The sequence below is a fragment of the Nyctereutes procyonoides genome, unplaced genomic scaffold (assembly GCF_905146905.1).
Source record: "Nyctereutes procyonoides isolate TBG_1078 unplaced genomic scaffold, NYPRO_anot_genome, whole genome shotgun sequence".
NCBI lineage: Eukaryota > Metazoa > Chordata > Mammalia > Carnivora > Canidae > Nyctereutes > Nyctereutes procyonoides.
The window spans coordinates 1,422,574-1,446,184 of NW_026575046.1; the positions used below are offsets into that span (position 1 = coordinate 1,422,574).

Consider the following 23,611-nt stretch of genomic DNA (forward strand, 5'->3'; position numbering starts at 1 on the left):
CTTTGACTCTCCATTGTGCAATACAGGACTACAGAATAGTGCTCAATTATTATTTTGGGGGGGAAAAGTGAATAAAAGCCTATTTGGATTTTTATTTTGGCAGGAGAGAGATCTGAATAGTGTTTAGCTCCCAGGCCAGCCCAGACATCTTTAGCCAAAGAATTAACCAAATTCAGATCTGCCTATGCTAAAATCCAGCAGATTCTGAATTCAACTATTTTTTCCAAAAGTAAATAATATCTCCCCATTGAATTGATTCAAATGTATTCTTCACAGCAAAATTTTCTTTTAAAACACATGGAGACATGGCTCCCTATCTAAAGTTCTGGCTGAAATTAAATTGAAAAAAAAAATACAGCTTTCACACCTAATGCCTTATTACAAAGGCACAAGGTGACTGCCGGACACATTAAAAAATGCTCGAACCATAAAATTGACTAGTTTCAACACACAAATCAAAATCGCTTCTATGCCTAACAGCAAAGAAAGGACACTTTTTAAGAAGCCCTATGACTATTCGAGGCTTTTAGTAACTCAGCTTGTAATTTTGATGAGTAAGGATGATTCGTAAATACTGAAAACACAGTTTTCACACTAGATTCTATTCCTCAGAGGAGACAATTTAGCAAATGCTAGATGACTTTTAACTTTTACTAGAGACATAATGTCGAGCTCAAGGATTTAATTAACTAGACATCCTCTACTTAAAGGCTCCAATTTGTTCTGGGCGAATGAGCTGGGGCAAGCTCAGGACTTGGGTTTCGCAACCAAAGATTCTTGGCTTTTTCCCCTGAAAAGAAAAAAAAAATAAATAAACAGAACCAGCTAGAATGCTCTGACTGGCAGTCACCAGGAAGCTGACGAGGCCGAAGGGCACTTTATCCCATGAAGCGGGGCCATGCAACGGTTTCTCCCAAGAGCAGGTGAGATGGAGGCAAGCCGACACCCCCGCCATTTGACCAAGATAGAGGCAAAAAGCCCACAGCTCTTGCTAATCCCTGCAGGCCCTGGAAACACGGACTGTTAATTCTCTGCTATGCCTCTGAAGAGTCAACTCCAGGTAGAGCAAAGTAGGTCTGATGTCCTCACGAGTCACAGGATAGCCACTCCCCAACTCTGTGTAGGACATTCTGGGAGAGGCATCAAGATTCCAGAGACGTCTGTTGGAAGATCCCAGAGCTCTCAGCCATAATTTTCAAAACGTTTAGCTGCTATTAAAAAAAAAAAATAAGTATTTTCTTCAAACTGGCACTGAGCAATAAAACAAGATTTTTGATGAGAACAGCTCATCTGGTTACAACCTACCAAACCATTAAAAGAAGTCTGTCCAGAAATTTTGGATGATGGGGATATACGCAAGTGATTTCTGTCAAACTTCTATTGGCCAGAAGGAAAACTATTTTATGTCACTAAAAGGCAATGTGCACAACGTCTCTTTTGTTAACCCCAGATCCTATTCAGTCAGCTGCCACAGTCACGTGCAGGAATAAGACGCTCAAAAATAAATAAATAAATAAAATAAATTTTAAAGATTAAAAAAATTTAAAAAAGGAATTAGATGCTTTCAGGACACTACGGGGTCAAGCTGCACTGCTATACGAGGATGAGCCCGCAGAGAGGTGGACCTGGCTCAGTTGGCAGACTGCTCTGCACACACCTGTCCAGGCTGCAGTTGGTGACGTACTGTTTGCTAAGGAAACAGGCCAAGCATGAGCCCTTCTCAGAACCTACCTACTGTGAACCGCAGTTCCACAAAGTCAACTTTCCAGGTACCAAAAAAAAAAAAAAAATTGATATGAGTGGCACCCGATTATATAGTTATTCCGCTTTGATTACTGGGGGCCACGTCAGAGATCAGGTGCTGGCTGCACTATACTCGACAGGTCTAAGTCACGCGGAACTCACGAGTGGCCTGCAAGTGCCCAGGGCAACCGCACGCGGACGTTGGTACGCACGGACATCGCCGTCTTCAGGCTAAATTGTGGGAAATCCATCCGGCTAGGCTGATAGAAGCAGGTTCCCCCGAAGGGTAGAGAACGGTCTGTGGAGTGTCAAGCCGTCAGACTATCGCGAAGGACAGAGGCCCTTTATTTTCAGGCTTTATTGGGTGACAGCTGACACATACCGTGGCGTGAGTTCGCTGGTTATGACACGAAGGTTTGACGCAGGCATAAATCGTGAAATGATGGCCACGCAGACAGGGAGCCCCCTTCAGCTGGCACGGAGCTCACTCTGCTGCTGGCGACCACCCCGAAGGCCCAGCCTCGGCCACGTCCCATGCACAGCAGCGCCTCAGGCCCGGGGTCAGCCCGCATCTCGGCAGGCGCGTGCTCTCTGCCCCCGTCTCATCCCCCCGCCCCAGCCCCTGGCAGCCCCCCGGCTCCCCTCCGTTTTTACCGGCAGCTTTCCTGGATGCCACATGGGAGCGAGGTCCTACACTCTTTCTCTGCCTTCCGTGACTTCACAGGATGCCCTCCAGGCTCACGCAGTGTCACAAATAGCAGAATTTCCTTCTTTTTGTACGGCCACGCGATATCCCATAGTGTACATGTGTACCTGCGACCCTCCCGTCGGCACGGCACACTCAGGCCCTTTCACGTCTTGGTGCGGCCGTGGACACGCAGCTGCGGGCACCGCCCTGTGACGGTGCGTTCCTCTCCCTCGGGTACGTACCCAGGAGTGGGGGTGCGGCATCAGAGGGGAGTTCTCCTCCTTAATTTCTAGGACCTCGGTCCTGTTTCGTGTAGTGGCTGGGCCGATTTACATTCCCACCCACCCCCACGACCGCACACAAGGGTTGCCTCTCCAAGGAGCTCCTCTGTAACTTAAAAGCTTTACAACGGCACCGTGAAGACAGCGTGGTCCATTATTTGATTCACTTTTTTACAATGAATGTAATGATCCTGAACCCGAGACTCAAAGCCCCGGAGAGAGAAGGCCTGGCTCATTCAGAGATTGAGCACAAACCGCTGGCTGCATGCGAGGCCGGGCAAACCAACCAGGGAAGTGCCGAGGCCTCACCCCACCCCACGGGGCTCCGGGGAGCGCCTCTCTGCCCCCAAGAGTACTGTATTGTACTGTATTTCGTCCTTCCCATATAGTGGTTTTGAAGTTTTTGATGTGAAAAACACAAGCACTCCCCGGTACCAGACACCCAAGAATCACTGTAAGCCACATACTGAACCAAAGACATGAGAGGAATAAGTATTGTAATTTTACGTCTTGACGATGAATAGGGAACAGAGTACAATCACGCAGTCGGAACTGTGGTGACCTCAGCCACCAGAAAAAGGAAACCCTGCCATTTGCAATGACGCAGATGGAGCTGGAGTATTAAGCAAAATAAGACAAATATCATGATTTCACCCAATGTGGGATTTAAAAAACAAAATATACGAACAAAGGGGAAGGGGAATGGAAAAGAGGGAGAGAGGCAAACCCTAAGAGACTTAGCTACAGGATTAAGGGAGGCGGGTGGGGGATGGGCTCAGTGGGGGATGGTACTAGGGAGGCACCTGTTGCGATGGGCACCTGGCAGCGGCGGCCTTATAGGTAAGCGATCAATCACTCAATTCTACTCCTGGGACCAAGATCACACTATCACAAATAAAAATTTGGGGCCGGGGGAGAAGCCACAGTGAAAAAGTACTGGGAAGTATCCTTTCTACTGTGGATTGAATCCCTTTGAGTCACTGGCCGAACAAAAACACAACGAGGGGACAAACTGAAAGGAACAGGAATGCGCGCTCCCCCTTCTGATCACCAGCTCCGACGTGGGGCTGGGCTAGGAGAGGCTCCTTCTCCCCGCCTGGTGGTTCTTGGTCCCCGCTGGGCCATGTACCACTCAGCTAGAGCAGATGCCCTCAGACCCCACAGGTTAGGGCGCAGTCCTACAAGACTGGCCTGCCCCCCTTCAGATGCCACTTGCCACCCAGGTTGTCATGTGTGCTGACCCGCCTGCTATAGACTGGCGGTTCCAACAATCGCCTCCCTCGGGTTCCACTCATTCGCCCCAGCGGCCTCCAGAATGCGGAAAGAGCTTACTTACTAGATTACAGGTTTGTTACCAAAAAAAAAAATGCCTCGGGACCATCCAGCTGGAAGAGAAGCACAGGGCAAGGCTTGGGGAAGCATGGGGGGCTCAGGTGCCCCCCGGAGCACGCTGCTCCCCCCACAAACCGCGTGTTCGCCAACCTGGAAGCCCTCCAAACACGGTCCTTTGGGGGTTGTATGGAAGCTTCGTTCCACAGGCACGACTGTAAATCGTCGGCCACGGGTGACCGACTCAGCCGCCAGCCGCTCACCAGGCCAGGCCGAGAAGGGAGGCAGGACTGAGGTTCCAGCCCTCTCATCACAAGGCCGCCTCCCCTGCCTCCCCTGCACACCAGCCCCCCAGCCCTCCCCATCCTTCTGGGCAGGAGAAAAGCCACCTCGTAACATAACAAAAGACACCTCCTTGCAACAACTGGGAAATTGCAAAAGTCTTAGTGACTCTGTGACACAAACTTGGGGACAACGACCAAATCTGTATTCTTATTATGAATCACGGCATCTCAAATACACAAATCCCTCCAATTGCATTACAGACTTTTTAGGGCTGGAAGGGATATTTGAAATGATTCCCTGTCCTACCTCCTGGGTCAGCAGATGAGAAAACAGAGGCCAAGAGACAAGTGGGGCAAGACGGTCAGACGTGGGGTTGGGCCCAGGATGCAAGATCGCTTGCACCTGAATATAAATCTAGGGAATTGCACAGCGGAGGAGACCCTTCCTTAAAGAGGTTACTTCTGGGGCCCCTGGGGGCGCAGGAGTTGAGCGCCTGCCTGCGGCTCAGGGCGTGACCCCGGGGTCCTGGGATCGAGTCCCACGTCAGGCTCCCCACAGGGAGCCTGCTTCTCCCTCTGCCTGTGTCTCTGCCTCTCTCTGTGTGTCTCTCATGGATAAAATCTTTAAAAAAAAAAAGGTTAGTTCCCGGGCACCTGGGTGGCCCAGTGGGTTCGGCAACCAACTCTTGATTCTGGCTCAGGTCCTTATCTCAGCCTTGCACCAAGCTCCCTAGTGGGAGTCTGCCTGAGAGTCTCTCTCCTTCTTCTAGGCCTCCCGCCTGCACACTCTCTCACTGATATAAATTTTTTTTAAAGATTTTATTTATTTATTTATTCATGAGAGACACAGAGAAAGAGAGAGAGAGAGGCAGAGACACAGGCAGAGGGAGAAGCAGGCTCATGCAGGAGCCCGACGTGGGACTCGATCCTGGGTCTCCAGGATCACGCCCTGGGCTGAAGGCAGTGCCAAACCGCTGAGCCACCGGGCTGCCCAATAAATCTTTTTTAAAAAGGTTATTTTCACTATCATGCTTTCTCCGGGGCCACATGAGCACTTTCCCAAAGTAGTGAAATATTGCAAATCTAAAAAAAAAAAAAAAAAAAAAAAAAAGCCCTATTATAAGGAGCCTCGCTCCCTGACCAAACGCAGCATTGGCAAAGTGAGTTCCTTGGTCCTGCTGTGCTAATATTTTTTCTAAATCATTATCAGACTCTCAAACAGCTTCTAGACAGGCAACTTGTGCATCGATCAGAAAGCCCTAGGCTCTAGAAAAGCAGACCATTGACACCTTCACCAGTCAAAATAAGTACCAGTAAATCACAAAGTGCTTTTTAAAATTCCTTTGAAATTACACTAGCTCCCGGGTCGAATTTCCCTCCCAACACAAAATTAAGGAACAAGCTTCATTTCTTCCCTTGCACAGAGAGCGTAGACACTTACCCAAGAAGGTCCCGTGTGTGTGCAGCGGGCAGGACTGGAACCCACGCCCTGTACTGCGTGGCCTGCGTGCCGCAAGGGCACCATCGTGAACACGCTTCAGATCACCCTCTCTGATCCTGCTCTTGTCAACAGCCTTCTGATTTAATTTGGTTTCCCTGCTTAATAACCGACTTGGAGGAACCTGACAAACACTCCTCTGGCCGGGTGGGCGAGGTTAACACCGTGGGTGGTAGGTCAGCCTGGGTAGATGCGAAGACACGAAGACACGGTGCTGGACCTCTGGGCAATCCTCAGTCTCGTAGAACAACACCACATTCTAGCAAAGGGACCTCCGACCATACACCCAGGCAGTACTCCTCGAAACCGTCAGAGCCAACGCAGACAGGAAAAGGCCGAGAAGCTGTCCCCGCCAGGAGGAGCCTACGGAGCCAGGTCTCTGAACTGCACTGTGCAATCCTCGACGGGATCCTACAGCCCAAAAAGGACGCCGGGCGAAAACCAGGGAAAACACGCCGCACGGACCTTTACTCAATAACAACGTATTGATTATTGGCTCATTCACTGTGCCAGTGTATCGTGATGACGTGACATCACTGTGAGAACAGAAGAAAGGCAGGGGATGTGCCATCTGTATATGGGAACTTGGTAGTAGCCTCTTAGGTTTTCTGTAAATCTCAACCGTTCTAAAAACTAAAGTCGATTTTAAAGAAGGAGAGAACCAACTGATGGATCTGGACCCACTGGACGTCTCAGAGGCTCAGTCACCTGCCCTCCTGTTTGTGAAAACACTGAGGGAAAAAAAAAAAAAAAACAAACGTTCCTTACCTTTCACTGAGGCTTCTCCACAGCTGGGCACCTGCAACAAGCAAGGAGAGGCAAGGCGTGAAACACTAACGGAGGTGGTTTCTCTGGAGGCAGTTCTGCACTTAGAAACACGCTGAGCTGCCTGAACCAGGTGCTCAGCTCTCCAGGCTCTAGAGACTACCGAGCCGTCCCGGGTACGCCTCGGCACCACCATCAGTTCGGGGGATCGGCCCGTGACCACCTGAGCTCCCGCCACATGCAAGACCCCTGGGCAGGGGCCATGCGACACAGAGCCCTACACCTGCGGCCCGGCCTGGGACGGGGCTGCTCCTGGGGCAGGTGCCACGCGTGAGCTCCCGGGAACCAAGGTGGGCAGGGCGCAGGGAAGAGCTCAGGGAAGCGGGAAAAGGCCGCTGCTCCACGGAGCGCCGACAACAGAGGGGCCGTCACGGTGGGCCCTGGAGTTGGCACTGACCCGAGAGCCAAGACACCGTTCTTTGAGGAAGGAGCCTGCTATGTACTCGCCCTCTAGGTGTCTGCAGCCGTATGCAGGCTCACGTGAGGTCCACAGGAAAACACGTTCACTCACAGCAATCATTCGCTTTGTTGTTGTTGTTTTTAAGATTTTTATTTATTTATTCGTGAGAGACACAGAGAGATGCGGAGACACAGGCAGAGGGAGAAGCAGGCTCCATGCAGGGAGCCCGATGTGGGACTCGATCCCAGGACCCCAGGATCACGTCCCAGGCCCAAAGCAGTCACTCAACCGCTGAGCCCCCCCAGGGGCCCGGGGAACAGGATTCTAATATGGTGACCATAACTGAGCGACAGATTCATCCCTGGGCTGACTGGCAGCCAAGGCAAAAAGGGAAGCTAGATCACCTGAACAATTCTAATAGTCTGATGAAAGAATGCAAGCAGTTTTGAGAAACTTCTTTTTCCCCTAGGACTAAATTTTAAAAATTTATGACATGGATCTTGGATGGGGGATGCCGCAGGACAAAAGGGGCGTCTCTGGCATTCGTTTGATGGGAAGGTGCAGAAGCCGCCTCCTGGCCATTCCCAGGGCGGCGCGTCATTAAAGCTGGCAGTGGGAGTAGTACCCAGACGCAGCAGTGAAGGAGGCAAGGCCGTCAAGAGAGAAAAGGACGGGGCGCCGGGGGCGGAAGTGGGGGTTCAGTGACTGAGCGCTGGCCTTCGGCTCAGGGCATGACCCCGGGGTCCTGGGACCGAGTCCACATCGGGCTCCCTGCTTCTCCCTCTGCCTGTATCTCTGCCTCTCTCTGTGTCTCGTGAATAAATAAATACAATCCTTAAAAAATAATAAAAAGGCGACAGGTATAAACACCGCACAGGTGTCCGTGCGGCAACTGCTGAGCTGTCCCCCTGGCGCACAGGGCGCTGCTGGAACACGGGACAGGAAGGGGAGCCAGGTGGGAAGTACGGCCTGAGAGGGAAGGGGACGCGGCCAAGGGACAGTGGGCGTCAGCGGGAAGCCCCCCCGGCCGAGCTCCACCGCTGAGGCCGCGGCACCGGGACCTGCGGGCCAGCAGGTGCCAAGGGGACCGGGCCCAGGGGGGTGCTGCGGCCGCGCTCACTGCCCCGGCGCCCACGGTGCTGCCGCGTGGGGATGCCCCGGAGCTCCCGGAGCCCTTGGAGCCCCCGCATGTGGATGCCCTGGACACACTGGACCCCCGCATGTGGACGCCCCCGACACCCTAGACGTCCTGGATCCCCCTGAGTGGGGATGCCCTGGATGCCCTGGACCCCCACATGTGGACGCCCCCAACACCCTAGATGCCCTGGATCCCCTGAGTGGGGACACCCCGGATGCCCGGAGCCCCCGGCTCCCCGGGTGTGGATGCCCTGGACGCCCCAGCCCCCTGGGTGTGGACGCCCCCGATGCCCCCGGCCCTCTCGGGTATGGACGCCCTGGAGCCCCGCCGCCCGCAGCCCAACGAGCGGAGTCCCCGCAGGGCCAGGCGGGCAGCAGCGGAGCAGGGGACCCGGTGGCGGCCCTCACAGGACCCTGTGCCCTGGGTCGGTTTCTGCCGTCCCGGGGCGCAAGGAGGCCGGCCGTGCAGGGGACCGCGTGACCCAGAGGTGGCAGGTCTTCCCTCCCCGAACCTTTTACATGGCAAACGGGAGGTGGCCTATGCGATGGAGGCAGGAGCAGGCGGCGGGCAGCCTGTCCTGGGCCTAGGGCCCCAGAGGTCATCGCAGGCCTCCCTGGGAGAGGCTGGGGGAGGAGGGGGTGCCGTGAGCAGAGCCACCGACACCCCGCAACCGGGGCGGCTGGAGACCCAGGGAGGGGGCACAGCCCTGCGGCGCCCGGACCTGGGCCCCGTGACCCTGCCCTTGCACCCCGGCCCGCAGAGCAGAGATTCTGTGGTTTGGAGCCACTGCGGGGACGAGGACGTGTTCCCGCAGTCGGGACGGGTGCCCTCGGCGGCTGCGATGTGCAGCGAGTGGGCTCAACGGCCAGACCCTCGAGATCAGTTTTTCCAGCTTTTTTGCCAGTTTTCCCAGCCGCCCTGCACCCGAGCCAGCCCGCCCTCCCCCGTCCCAGGACTCGGGACATCGGAACCCCGGCCTTCCCCTTTCCCTGGAGACTCAGCGGGGCTGAAGCAACAGCCCTCCGCTTTCTCCCTCCCCGACCAAGGGGTGAAGGCGGGGTCCACCTGTTGGTGCAGAGGCACCACCTCCTTCCCCTAAATCAGGCTGGGAAGGAGCCAGCCAGCTCTTGCCCCCTCCTGGTGCTTTCCTTCCCCATCCCCGTGCGTTTGTTGTCTCCCCTCCAGCCACTACCACGAACTGTCACGGGCCACCTGAGCCTCGGGTGAAGCCCAAAGCCGGGACTGCGGGATCCTGAGCCGACCCTGGCCCGCATTCCCCAGCCCTACCAGCCTAGCTTTGTAAAGGCCAGACCCTTTGTCACGAGGTGGCCCCACCTTGGGAACATGCAAGTCCCGTATCTGCAAGAACATGAAGCCAACGAGCCACGGCTGAGAAGGGCCTCTGCGTCAGGGGCCGAGGGTGAGCAAGTGAACAGTCGCAAAGCCTTCCAGCTCCGTCCCTGCTTGTCCGCTCCTTGTCACTTGTGCCCAGACGGGACCAAATTTGATTCAACGCTGAAACTACTGAGTTGGGACATCTGGGTGGCTCAGCAGTGAAGCGTCAGGGCATGATCCCGGGGCTCCGGGATCAAGTCCTGCATCGGGCTCCCGGCGGGGAGCCTGCTTCTCCCCCTGCCAGTGTCTCTGCCTCTGTGTGTGTGTCTCTCATGAATAAACAAATAAATAAATCCTTTAAAGAATTTGAAACTCCTGAGTTGCTCACCTAAAATGGCTGCTGATTAAATTTTCAGCAGTGATTTCTTCTAAGATTCCCCTGAGGGAGGTTTTAGGGGGTAAAAGTCCAGTGGAGGAAAATGCGCTGTCGTCTACCCATTACGGATCAGGGCAGACACAGGGCGTAGCTGTGCCTTATCTGACCGACCCCCTGCAAAACCCCACAGAGTGAGGTGCTCCACCTCCAGGCGGCCTCCCTACGTCTGTGGTGAACAGAAAGTCCTGGGGCAGGTGCCTGAGAGGGGCTAAAAGTTAGGGGCCTGGAGGGGCACCTGGGTGGCTCAGGCAGTTAAGCATCTCTTTTGTTTTAAACCTTTTTTTTTTTTTTTTTTTTTACCCATTTATTCTTTGATGGAGAGCGAGCGAGAGCGAGCAAGCACAAGCAGGAGGAGCAGCAGGCGGAGGGAGAGGGAGAAGCAGGTTCCCCACCGAGCAGAGAATAAATAAATCACTCAGGGACTCAAATGTCTCAGTATAACCTCCTCCTGTTCACTTTTTTGATCCAATCAGTCTTATCACACTTAGTATCCAGGACTCAGTTATTCCGAGGAAGGTGTTTCGCCCATTCGCGGAAACTACTGGAACCTTGTGGGGAGGGGCCTCTCCAAGGACAGGAAAGCTGGACTCACATTCGTGATACAGACGAATCACTCAGGAAACACCTTAAGCAAATTTCAAAAGTAATTCGAACTTCTCACTTCTAAACGATGTTCACAGTCAGCTCGTTTTTCATCATTATGAACTTGTTTGTTAATATTTACTTGACTATTCCTTGTCTTTTGGTTTTGTTCTTAAGTAATCTCCACCTCCGACGTGGGGCTGGAACTCATAACCCCGAGATCAAGAGTCATATGTTCTACTGACGGAGCCAGCCAGGCGCCCAACTATTACTTGTTTTTAAGCCCTGAATAATTTTTTTCTTCACAGGGGCAGAGAAAATTTTTACATGAATGAGTCCATCTTCCAGCGGTCCAAGTGTCACCATGTGAGGCGTAATAAAGATTTCACTGTCAGCCTTGCTGCAGCCTACTCGTGAATCAAAATGATATTTACGTGGTGCTTAGAGCCCGAGCGAAACCAGCCCCCACAGACCTTTCACCCAGGAGCACTAGCTATGACTAGGGACAACATCAGGTGAGTAAATAATAAGTATTAAATAAATATTTACCAAATAAATAAACATTCAATAAACATAACACCAAAGTCAACGTCTACATGATCTGTTACGTTGTTCCCTTTTAAAACTACTTGGTTAATATGCCTACGCAAAAATCAGACATTCAGGGCCTAGAAAATTATTTAGCATAAAAGTGAATTCTCAGTTTTCTTACCTCTAGCTCTAGACAAAACCATATCCTTTATTATTTGCATGATAACACGCCCAAGTATCATGACAGAAATCAGGTGGTACACTCTCCACGGAGTCAGCGCGAGGAACCTGCAACAGCAAAAACAGACAAATCATTCTATCAACTTGAGAATTTTTATCCTTTTTTAAAAAATTAGGCTTAGTCTCGGGGCGCCTGGGTGGCTCAGCTGGTTGAGCCTTCAGCTCAGGTCGTGATCCCGGGTCCTGGGGTGGTGCCACATCGGGCTCCCTGCTCAGCTCCCTGCCTCACCCGCTGCCCCTCCCCTGCTCTCACAGTCTCTCTCATGCAAAGCTCTCTCTCTAATGAAGTAAAAAAAAAAAAAAAAAAGGTTTAGTCTTCACCATGGAAACAATCCAAATTTCAGTTTTCAGCATCACCCCACTGAGACCACATCGAAGTTATTTTCATCGGCATCGAAGTCAGCAAAATAAAAGCGCTCGAGCCATGTACGCTTTTGTGCTAGGCTTTCCGCTGTAACCTCTGATCTGGGTAGAGGATTTGCTATGTCGGGTGTGTCCCAAATATCGCTCTGCTAACAGATGGAGAATGGAAGTGACCTGCAACCGAATCATGAGGCGCTAGAAGGGGAGCGCCGCGGGGTTTCCCGACACGCGGAGTAGCTACTGCAGATGCCCTCTCCTCACTGCCCTCGGCCTTCTGCTCTCGCGCCACATTCATTTATTTAACTACTATCCCCTCCCTTCATGCTCTTGAAAACAGCAAGCAAAGATCCAAGGTGCTAGCCCCCCCCCTTTGCGATCACTACCCCTTGGTCTATCTGGCCCCTTCCCTTCCAGAGAAAAACACGGAATTCTTCATCGTGAACAGCACGCGGACACTGCAGAACTTTCTTACGATCGGGCTTATAAAGGAAGAAAATGGCAAACAAGTTACAAGGAGCTCTGAGGCTTCGTGTAGAGGATGAAGCCTATTCTATAGAGGTTAATTGGCCAAACTACCAGTTAAGATTAATCCTGATGCGATCCTAATCATCGAAAAATTGACATATATGTCATTTAATACTAGCTGAAAGGCACTGTAGGCTTTACAGAGGAGAACATGTACTGTAAAGAAAGAATCCTGTCTTCCAGGAACTTGCTTCCTCATCACAGACGAACGCAGGCCAAGCTAGCAAAATCCAAGACAATGAGTCTGAGGGACTCTAATAAAACGTGAGCAAAGAACAAAGAGAAGTAGAGGAGGAGTGATTAACTCACTCATGAGGGGAGACTTTACAGAATGGGCCCTGCACTTGGTCGGGCAGGATGGATGTAATTCAGAGGAAAACAGAGACTGCTCCAGTTGGAGGATACAACAGGTACAGACGGTCAGAGTCAGGGAAGGGGCAGGTGTGCCTGGGGCATGCCGCGTGTTCCGGGGCGTCCCCGCGGAAGGATCTGGATAAAGCAGAGATTTGGGAGACTGCCGAGAGAGAAGATATTGAGGGGACAGGCTGGGGGCACACTGTGGGAGGCCCTGAATGATGTGCCACAGCATCTCGTCTCAATGTTACCGGCACTAAAGAGAAAGCCAAAGGTATAGGGCAGGAAAATGGAATGATGGGTGATTTAGGAAAATGCCTGAGGGCAAATGACAGGATGAGGGGGGACCATGAGGAAGCATGGTGTTCGGGACGTCCATTAGAAGGTCGTGCAATGTGTTTGATGAGACATGGTTGGCGTGAGATGCTGCTGGGGATTTTATGGGAAAAGCTCTCCAGCAGAAGGTGAGCAACCCGGTTCCGGTTCTGATTATAATGTTAACTGTGTGTGTGACCTGGGCCAGGAAAATAACCAGGTAAAATGAGTCAGTGATTCTTAAATACTGATCTGCCACAGTCCCGGGCTGCTGTCTGGAAAGATTGTTAAAATATAAATTCCCAGATCCCAGGTTCCTCCCCGCGCTGGCCCCCACCCTGATCCCCTGAAATAGGTGTTCTAACTACTAGTATTTGTATTCGATAAACACTTATTTGGAAAGTGTCTACATTGGGCCAGCCACTGTTCTACCAGAAGGAAATAGTGAACAAGCAGCACAGAGGGAAGGGGCAGACATATAAGAAGATCCATAAGGCCAACATCTATATTTTTTAGCAGTAATGACTTGTCCTTCTACTCTGAGAAGAGTAGCTGGCTCTATTTTTGGAGCTTCTGGCTCTATTTTTGGAGCTCATATATGTTTGTATTAACCAAGGCTGGTTTGGGGTATTTGTTTTCTTCTTCCTTACTTCCTCCTACCAGCTCATGATCACTGCTCACCACGTCCGTGTGCCAGGCTCTCTCAGTTTTCCCCACCTGATACTGACATGGCAGTTATCAAAATGTTTGATGGTGACCCACAGTAAGAAATTCATGTACATCTAAATATATACAAATGAAACCAAAGTTTCAAAAAATAAATTTATCCTTTTTTTTTTTTTTTTTTTTTAGAGAGAGAGAGAAAAAAAAAACAGGATCACAGGGAGAGGGAGAGAGCAAATCTCAAGCTGACTCTGTGCTCGGTGTAGAGCCTGATGCAGGGATTGATCTCACAATCCTGAGAGCATGACCTGAGCCTAAATCAAGAGTCAGATGCTTTACAAATTTAGCCACCCAAGCACCTGAATTTATCCTTTTTTAAAGATTTTTTAAAGTAATCTCTATACCCAGCGTGGGGCTTGAACACACAACCCTGAAATCAAGAGTGGCACCCTCTACCAACTGAGCCAGCAGGCACCCCCAAATAATACTCATCCTTGTAATTTGTAATGCCTTCTGCTATTTTCCATTCAATTCTATCATATTTTTAAATGATGACTGTATTTCTAAGGTGATTCAAAGCTCATAAATGAGTTGTAACTCACAGTTTCATTCACCACATCAGAGAAAATCTACACAGATGTTAAATTAGGATGTTTTGTTAGAATCACCTGCTTTGCAGAGTCAGGCAAAGCCCTAGGAAGGTTCCCTCGAGTTTAAAGGTCTTCCCTTGGCCAGAAAACCAGTTAAATGTCTCTTTAAAAATAAAGAAAGAAAACCAACCCGAGCAGTGGAGGTCATTAATTACTCTTAGAAGTTACGATCTTCCAGAAATAGAAACATCAGGTAATGACAGGGCTGTAACCCTCAGCCCTGGCTCCTGGGAGACTTCCCCTGGAGGGCACTGCAACAGCAATTCCACTTAGGGGTGCTGGGCAAGGGTCCAGTGGGCACTGTGGCTAAGGGTCTCATTGATCATGAAGAACCCTCAACCGTAAGGGATGGACTGTTTAATAAATGATGCTGTGCTCATCTGTAACCACCTGGAAGAAAGGAAGATCCTAGGTCTATTGCCAAACAAGTTAAGGTGAATGAGAAAGGAATAATATTCTGCAACCAGGTCAGCACACTTTCCCCAAAGGCCTAGACAGAACACATTTTCAGCTTCATGGGTCATATAGTCTGTGGCAACTGTCAACTCTGTCGCTCTGTGAAAGCAGCAGAGATATTATATAAAAGCAGGGGAAGGTCACCTTCCAATAAACCTCATTTACACACCAGAATCCTCAGGCTGATGCAAAGGCAATCCCGACAACTGCTTAGGAAGGGAATGCTGAGATTGTACAGATTCCACGATTGCCGCCTCGCAGGTTAGCATCCTCAACCCCAAGACTTAAGTGCAGAAATGTTTGCAAAACGAATCCCTAATATTACTCATCCATGTTTTTTAAAGAAAACCAATGCATGTTTGGTATTTTAGTTATTTATACTGTTTAAGATGATTCATCTCACGGTTCCAAATTTAAACAGTCTGTGGCTGTGCAGACTTGTGATTTGAAATCAAAATCTTAGGAACACATGAGTTTGATTTCTTCATTTTCCAGGAATTGCCTAATATTCAGGAGAGCTTGGGTTGTTACAGTTATTTCTGAAGAACTACTCTGGTAGATTTCAAACACATATAAAAAGAGAGACCAAAATATAATACAGAAGCCTCAACAATTTTGCATCCATGGCCCTATTCTATGTTCCTACCAAGTTCTCCTTCCCAACTCCACCATCCATCCCATTTATTTGAAGCAAATCCCAAACACCAGATAATTTTATTTTCAGATAATGCCACATATCTTCCCCAAAAGGACTATTTAACCTAACAATAAAAACACAATCTCCCCTTTAAAATCTATTCTAATTCTTTAGTGTCACTAGACATTAAATCCCATGAGCGTGCACATTCACCCAACCACCTTTTGCACACACGTGTGTATATATGCACAAAGTCTGAAACAATATTGGGAAAAGTCATACACTGAAATTAATGATGCGAGTTTTGAGTCTCCTATAATTTACAGGTCTCCGGCCATCTCCCTCTCTCTCTCTCTCTCTCTCTCTCTCTGTCTCCCCCCCCCCCCCAACCCTCTCTCTCGCTTGAAATTCTTTGTGGAAGAAACAGACTCATCTGTCCAGTAAAATCTTCCAGAGTCTCAGAATCATTCACTGAACCCCGTGGCTTAGTTTAACAGTTTCCTCCATGCCTTGGGCAGACTATATAAGCTGGTAGTTGGATCCAGAGCCGTGACCGGCTTTAGGTTCAAAGTTGAATCTACGTCATAGGTTGGTGGTGTGCGCTTCCACCAGGAGACACGTGCTGTCTGGGTGTCCGGGGTCCACGCTTCTGTGGTATCGGCAGCCACTGACGAGGACGACCCTGGGGAGATACCCAAGAGCGAGCACCCCTCGTTCTTGCTGTGGGTATTCGCTGCATCAGATCTATACAGAGGGGAGGCCTTCAAAGACCCACAGAGAGACATTTCCCCTATGGACGAAGGTGCCCTGAGAGATGGAGGTCACAAGAGACCCAGGATTAATACTTGATTCTTTCTCTTTATCTACCAGCTGTCAAGGTAATGAGGCAGCTCCTTAGGCTCCTCCATCGGTTTTCTTCATTCCTTCCCTTACTGTCGCTACGGACACGTGACGTGCTTCGGTGCACGGAGTGTGATTCCTACTGATCATCGAGGGTCCCATCTTGGCTGGTGGGTGCTGATTCAGGCAGGATCCTGAGTCCTCTGGTACGAACTTTTTAAGGATTTTATGTATTTATTTGAGAGAGACCGAGAGAGAGTGTGTGCACAAGGTGGGGGGCAGAGGCAGAGGGAGAAGCAGGCTCCCCGCTGAGCAGGGCACCCCATGCGGGGCTCCATCCCAGGACCCCGAGATCAGGACCTGAGCCCAAGGCAGACGCTTCACCGATGGAGCCCCCCAGGAGCCCCAGCTCATTTCTTACACTGAATAACATTCTGTTATATGATGGACCGCTGCTAATTCACTCACCTACTGAAGGACAACTTGGTTGCTTCCTATTTGGAGCGATTATGAATAAAATAGCTATTGTGTGAAGGATTTTGTGTCGTCACAAGTTTTCAAATCTTGGGGACAGCCTCTTTTTTTTTTTTTTAAACAGGTCCATCAGCATCCCAGCTTATTCTGGATTAATAGGCGGTTAAAAACCTCCATGGATCCTATTTTTCAGATGCAACTTTTGAATCTAAGTATGTCCTATTGAATTTGTTCCTGTTTGACAGAGCCCATCAGTCAAACCCACAGACCTTAATGGTGTCATCAATCCCATCAATGGTCCATCAATCCTTTGTTCTCTTGTCCACCTTCATAGCACCCACACACTTGCTGTCTGCAGGTCATCGGTCCTCATCCACACTCCTGATCAAAGTTATCAATCAGTGCGGGTGTCCTGTCACTCTCCATTAGCAACTGCTTCCAGAGTGACTTAGATTTATTAATCAGCACTTATGAATATGATAGACTGTCCGCCCCTACAGTCTTGTCCATATCACTCCACCTTATCCACAAAGGCATAATAACAGATTTCCTTAAATGTGTTGCTGAAACCTAATGCATTCCTGAAGTCTAAGTGTTTGTAAGTATTGATCTGCTTGCCTGATGCTGACAATTACTTTGAGGTATGAAGCACTTCTCAGCTGCAGAACTAAACACCATCAGAACCTGCCAAAGATGATCATGGGGCACGTCCTGGTCTGAGCGCCAGGGCCAGGGATTTTCCCAGTGAGCAAGCGCTGAGTGAGCAAGCACTCTGCTCATCTGCCCACTCAGAATTCACAAGTGGAGACCATGTCACCCATGGTGGAATTTTAAAGGAAAGATGGCCACACATGGGTGATCAGACGATTCCTGAATGTTGTCGAACAGTAATTAAGAGATGGGTTGTGGTCAAAATGCAGGATGCCCAAGAAATCATGAGACACAGAGTGATCAAGTACAGACTTCGAAGAGGGAGGTCTGTGGATGCACATCACCCTCACTCAGGGCACACATGATTTTCCAGGTCCACTGCAAGGTGAACATGCTGGAGGTGGAGAAGTCAATACCCTGTTCCCACCAGTCTGTAACCCCCACCCATGACTAATGGGTCCGCAAGCTATTTCAACCCCCACTCCAGGGCACATTGGGACCTGGATCCAGAGTGGGTGCAATGCCCATGACCCATCAGCCCTGAATGCACTCTGGCATCACCAGCTGGGGCAAGGGCAGCGAACACCTTGAGGCTGAGGGACACATGCCTGATGAGGACCCTCCTCACCGTTGTGCCCAGGCCTTGCTGTGAGGGGCAGACGGCCACAGTGGAACACAAGCCTCTACCTCTTGATACAACCTGCCCACTGCAGGGAGGTCATGCAGAGCAGCTGGGAGGGGGAGGGTGGCTGGGCAGAATGGCTGACAAGTGGCGCAAGGGGACGGCAAGAACCCCTCACGGCGAGCTGAAGCTCCACACCCCCAGCGCTTGCTCACTGTCCCATCAGACTTCACCTACAAAACAGAACTCCAGAGATGAAAGTATAGAGAACCACGAGGCAGCAACCGCGGAGCAGTAATCTCCAACCCTGGGGCCTTCTGAACACCAGGCTCTGCTGACTGTACAGGCCACTCGCCCATTATACCAGCTCTGCTTCACTGTGCCTTGGAGGGGCATCCCCACAGCTGAACGATAAGGGCTCTTTTCTCCTAAAAATAACTTTTACTTCAATAAAAAAAGGCCACTAACCCTTGCCTGTATCCAAATTAGCCTGGGAACCTATGCTGACATCAGTGGATCCAGAAAGGAGAAGGCACCACTAATCCCGGAGTCTCTGGCTATCAGAAACATCCTTCTGCAGATGGATGGGCTTTTCTATACCTAATCAACAGGAAAAAAAAATTACATCTTTTTAAAATTAAAATATAGGGGATCCCTGGGTGGCGCAGCGGTTTGGCGCCTGCCTTTGGCCCAGGGCGCGATCCTGGAGACCCGGGATCGAATCCCACGTCGGGCTCCCGGTGCATGGAGCCTGCTTCTCCCTCTGCCTGTGTCTCTGCCTCTCTCTCTCTCTCTCTGACTATCATAAATAAATAAAAAATTAAAAAAAATAAAAAAAATAAAATTAAAATATGATGTCTGACACAGGTACTTCTTTTAGCTGACATTGGATATAATTTCTGATAAAGGATATTCCAGATTTTGTAAAGCAAGGCAAGTAAATATCATATATGACAACTATAACATACGTAGACCTGTCACGATAGGTAAACACTGCAAATGACAATTCCACTGTCATGGAATATAACATGTATGTATTATATACACGTTATAAATATGTATTTGTGTATATATCTATATACAAATTTTATAGATATATTTATAAAATTTATATAAAAATAAATACATACATCTTACAGATATACAAGTTGCATTTGTATAATAATACCCCATTTGTTCTATGAAGACATACTATATGGTTTAGCTGCTTTGGAAAAGTAGAGCTCCAAATCACTACGTGCACTTTTGCTTTAGCAAACTGTGTCCAATTTCTACATCTCAATGTGATGACTGCTTTAAAAAATACCACACTGCCCAGATGACTCATGTTTAGCTTATGATTATTACAGCCCACGGATGATTGCTAGCCACACTCGTAGAGCATCATTTCTTTCTTTTTTTTTTTTTTAGAGCATCATTTCTGATTCACTTTTCAGTTGGCTACATTTGTCTATTTGCTTTTTTTCTTAGTATTTTCTCATTTTTTTCTATACCCTCTGACTCAGCAACATCATTTTAAATTTTAATCTGGTGCTAGTTCTGCTCCTAGGACTAGTCTCCACTCTGTTATCTGGGTCAGCTAAGAAATAAGACTCAATCCATATGTTCAGAGATGAAGGAGAGTGTAAGGAAAACAGGCAGAGATCCAGAGAAAGCCTAAAAGATTGTTAAGTGTCTAATGGTTAAAAAAGAAAACAGAAGAGGCTGTGGAATCTCTAAAATATGTCCATTTTATTTTTATTTTATTTTTTTTGTCCACCATTTTAAATAGAAAAGTTCCTATCAAATTATGGGCTTTGACTACTGTCCAGGTAGCCTGCACTCGTGCTCATCACCACGTGACAGTCGTGTACTCCAGGGAGATGCCCACAAAGGAGAATGACAGGCTGGGCGCAAAAGTACTCTCGGGTCACCCATCATTCTAGCTTCCTGCACACAGGTCATTCAGGGCCACCGCTCTTCCTCGTCCCTGGATGGATCTGCGAGCATCCGGTCTGCACACAGGGCCCAGGAGGTTCCCCCTCAGCCTTAGCGATGGAGGAAGTCTACAGCACAGTGGCCAGGCTGGCACGGGGCTCTGTGGATGACGAGGGACGCGAAGGTACCAGAGCCATGTTCCGTGGACTCTGCTCAGCGGCTCATTACAAATATCTAAAAATATTTTTTTTTTGCTAGTTGTGTATCCATTGGACAAGACAAAAAGCTAAATTTTCCATTTCTTCATGATGAGTGTTCAAGGTCAAATTAAATGGCTCAAGAGGCTAAATTTGTCATAAAGCAAATAAAAGGATAACTCACAAAACAAATAAAAAACTCTGGTTATGGGAGCACCTGGGTAGCACAGCTGGTTAACTGTCTGTCTCTTGGTTTGAGCTCGGGTCTGATCTTGGGGTCATGACACTGAGCCCCACGTCAAGCTCCATGCTCAGCGGAGAGTCTGCTAGAGAGTCTCTCTCCCTCTCTGGCTCGGCGGCCCCTCAAATAAATAAATAAAGCTTTAAAAAATTCTCTGGTTTATGAACATAAAGAATAATATTTAGTGTGTCCCACATGTGAAACTCTAACCCCCACTTCTGTGTACAGAATAACCCACTTTGCCTTATGAAATAATGTTAACAGCAAAAATACAATTTTTTTTGTCTTCAGGGAAAGGAATCCATGGAAAAAAGCACTAGACCCTCCATAGTTATGAGGTGGGAATTAATCTGTAGTATTTGCTTTATAACTCTTTCAAGCTAGAGACCCAAAAAGCAGGTTCTGTTTTCCTTTACTGAAATATATATAATCATAGACTTTGCCTAGACAGAGTCCTCTATGTATGGTTGCCTTTATGTAATATTACCGTAGCTCAAATCATAAAAGAAGGGTCTCACAATCAATCGATCAATCGATCACAATGATCTATCCAATATTTTTATTCAAAGTTCAGATCATTATCGCACTTTGCTGGAAGATAGTCCTATATCTTCTCATGGTTAGGCATACCGGTAGCCACCTTCCCTAAACTACAAAATTCTGAATCTCAACCGAAGTTGGCTTTCATTTTTCCTGGCCTTTTTTACAGATCATGTAAACACTGCCTGAAGATGCTTTGTGAAATTAAATTATGCACTGTTAGGCAGATTAAAAAAATCTACCAAATAACCATGACTCTCTGAATTGCAAGATGAAAATACATCCCAGTTTCAGATCTGTTTAAACACGCCTGTAGGTTGGGGAGAGGGAGATACATTTTCTTAAAAGTCAATAAAATATATAGTTTTAAATAATTTGGAAAGAAAGAGGGTAATCACGAAGTGAAGTAAGTAACAATTATTAATTACAAATTGAAGACTGAATAAAACTCAGAAGACTTTTTCTTCTAGGAAGGTATTTCTTTAGTTGTGATGACCAAAAAAGTGAATTAGAAGCAAGAGAGAAGAGAAAAACGAAGAAACAAAATAAAGGGATGAGAGACTTTCTACAGGGAGATGAGACATTTTGGAAGGCACCCATGGGCAGGGCAACAGTGGTTCACAGCCATCGGAAAGAGCATCCTGCAGTGGAGGAGGGAGACAGGCTGTCTCTAGTAGAAAAGGGTGGTGATAATCCAGTGAATTGCAGGAATGTGCACAGGTCAGCAAGGGACGGTGATGAAACACAAGGGCAGCAGCGTGGCGCAGCAGGGAGTTTGTGTTCTTGAGCCCAGAGAACGGGAGAGGCCAAGGGTACGGCTGGAGTGGAACCAAATTCATGTGAGCTCAAGGCAAAGTGAAATGAGGCCTGCTCTCTCTCCTCCTGCTCTGGAATTAGGAAAAAAGCCAGGAGCAAATCCAACAGGGTGCACCGTGGGGGGGGGGGGGATGCAATGGGTTCCTTAGCTCTACCTGGTGTATGTACCTGCCATTCCAGAGGGCCCTGCACCTACCCAGGTGCCCAGTGCAGCTCAGCAGAAGCAGACTCTCAAGGAGGGTGGGTGAGCCAACTTCTGCAGGCCACTCCAGCTGAGTTGCCAGCAGGCCAAGCACGGACTACCAGATTCAGCCACGGAAAGGAGCTACGAGAAGAAGGGGGAGAGCTGATCAAAGTCACACACTGCAGTGTAGCACAGGAGGGTTAAGAGGGAAGAAGGGAAGATCTCTCAAGGTGTTATCCATTCCAACACTCTCTGAATCCATACACTCTAAACCTAGAGGCTGTGCACGTAATTGACCCAAACATCAAGGTGAAGTTTGGGGCTTCTTCATAAATAAATAAATAAATGCATGTACCGGATACAGGCATTGGGCAGGTGCTGAAGCTGCTTCTAGAAGAAGGCCCTAAGTGAGTGGGACACACACTACTGGGTGAGAGGAGATGTGTCATGAGAACCTACCACGTGCTGGATATTTTCACTTCCCCGGATCATTTAATGTTCCAAAACAACCCGATGAAGTGAGACATATGACAAGATCTTCATAAATAGAGGAGCTGGAGCAACGTGTTTAAAACCACGCAGCCTGTAAGTGAAAGACTTGGGTCGTACTGACTCCTATTCAAACAGTCTACTTACATGCCATTCATAGAGTCCCTCGGCATCTCACTTTAACCAACTGATCTAAAGCTCCAGAATGTTCTAGAGAGTGGATCTGAAAGAACAACTGTCATTTCGGCTCCTGCCCTTTAAATGCCCATTCAGGGGGCCCTGGCTGGCTCAGCTGGAAGAACAGGACTCTTGATCCTGAGCTCGAACTCCATGTTGGGTGTAGAGATCACATACATGCACACATATATACCTAAACTTTTTTAAAAAAATGCCCATGCAGTCGTGGTCAACCACTCAACAGCTGACATCCACGTTCTGCTCAAGAGCCCACCCCAATGTACCTGCACCCGTCCGCGCACCAAGAGGAACCCAGCCATCCTGCAGCAGTTCTAAGACCGAGGACATTACCACAGCTGCAAATGATCCTTTTGTTTCTCCATCCCCTCTGCTCCAAAAACTCAAGGGTGCAAATAGCTGGACTTGAGCTGCATGCCTCCGTGCGGCACCCACCCAGCCTCGGTTCTCTTCTGTGGGTTGGCCCCGTTCTCCAGCCCATCGTTACCCTGCGCCCTCTCCTCCCCTTCCTCACGGGAAGCCCTCCCTAGTTCCAACCAATCCCTTTTTGGGTGAATGCACCTTGATCAGACCCTAATCGCCTACTGTAAGAACTTAATACTTCATCATTAGGGCACCCTCTTCTTACCCCAGTAAGAGAAGAAGACCTACACGGTGAGGTCTCAGTGCAGAAAGAGTCCATCAGTAAAACACAGCAAGTGAGTAAGTAAAGTAAGTGAACATCACAGACGACCCCCCAAGCTCACTTTGGGAGCCCACGCGCTACGATAATGAGCTGAACCATCCCAACTAATTAAAAGTGAGTCTCTGGGTACGTCTGTTTGTTTTCAATGCTTTTCACTCTTTGCCAAAAGGAAGCCATAAAAAAGAGGAAGGACAAGAGAAACAGTATTACAGGAGCCACCTCCCCAACACACTCGGTTTACAACCTCACACCGGTGACCTAGAAGGTGCTACCTTTACAGGCCTGCCCACTCCATTTCCCCACTCCGTGCACACTGGGCGGTACACGAGGTGGAAACAACCCTAACAACCTTCTCTAATTAAACAAGGGAGACAAACCCTTAGCGCAGCCCTCACCAAGCTCTAATGGGAAACAGAAGTCTCTCCTGATAATTCCACCTGAGATTCCCTGGGCCCTATTAACTCTCCAAACAAGACAGACGGTAGCC

General features: G+C 49.0%; 1 protein-coding gene across 2 annotated transcripts in view; it reads right to left on the minus strand.

The window, feature by feature from the left end:
- RETREG1 (reticulophagy regulator 1) overlaps positions 1-23,611 on the minus strand; it is a 112,394-nt gene that overhangs the window by 70,872 nt on the left and 17,911 nt on the right. For both annotated transcript variants that reach the window (XM_055325166.1, XM_055325167.1), the window contains exons 2-3: positions 11,252-11,358; positions 6,592-6,622 (exon numbers count right to left, since the gene is read on the minus strand). In XM_055325166.1, coding sequence (XP_055181141.1) covers positions 6,592-6,622; positions 11,252-11,358 — 138 coding nt within the window. The remainder of the gene's footprint in view (positions 1-6,591; positions 6,623-11,251; positions 11,359-23,611) is intronic.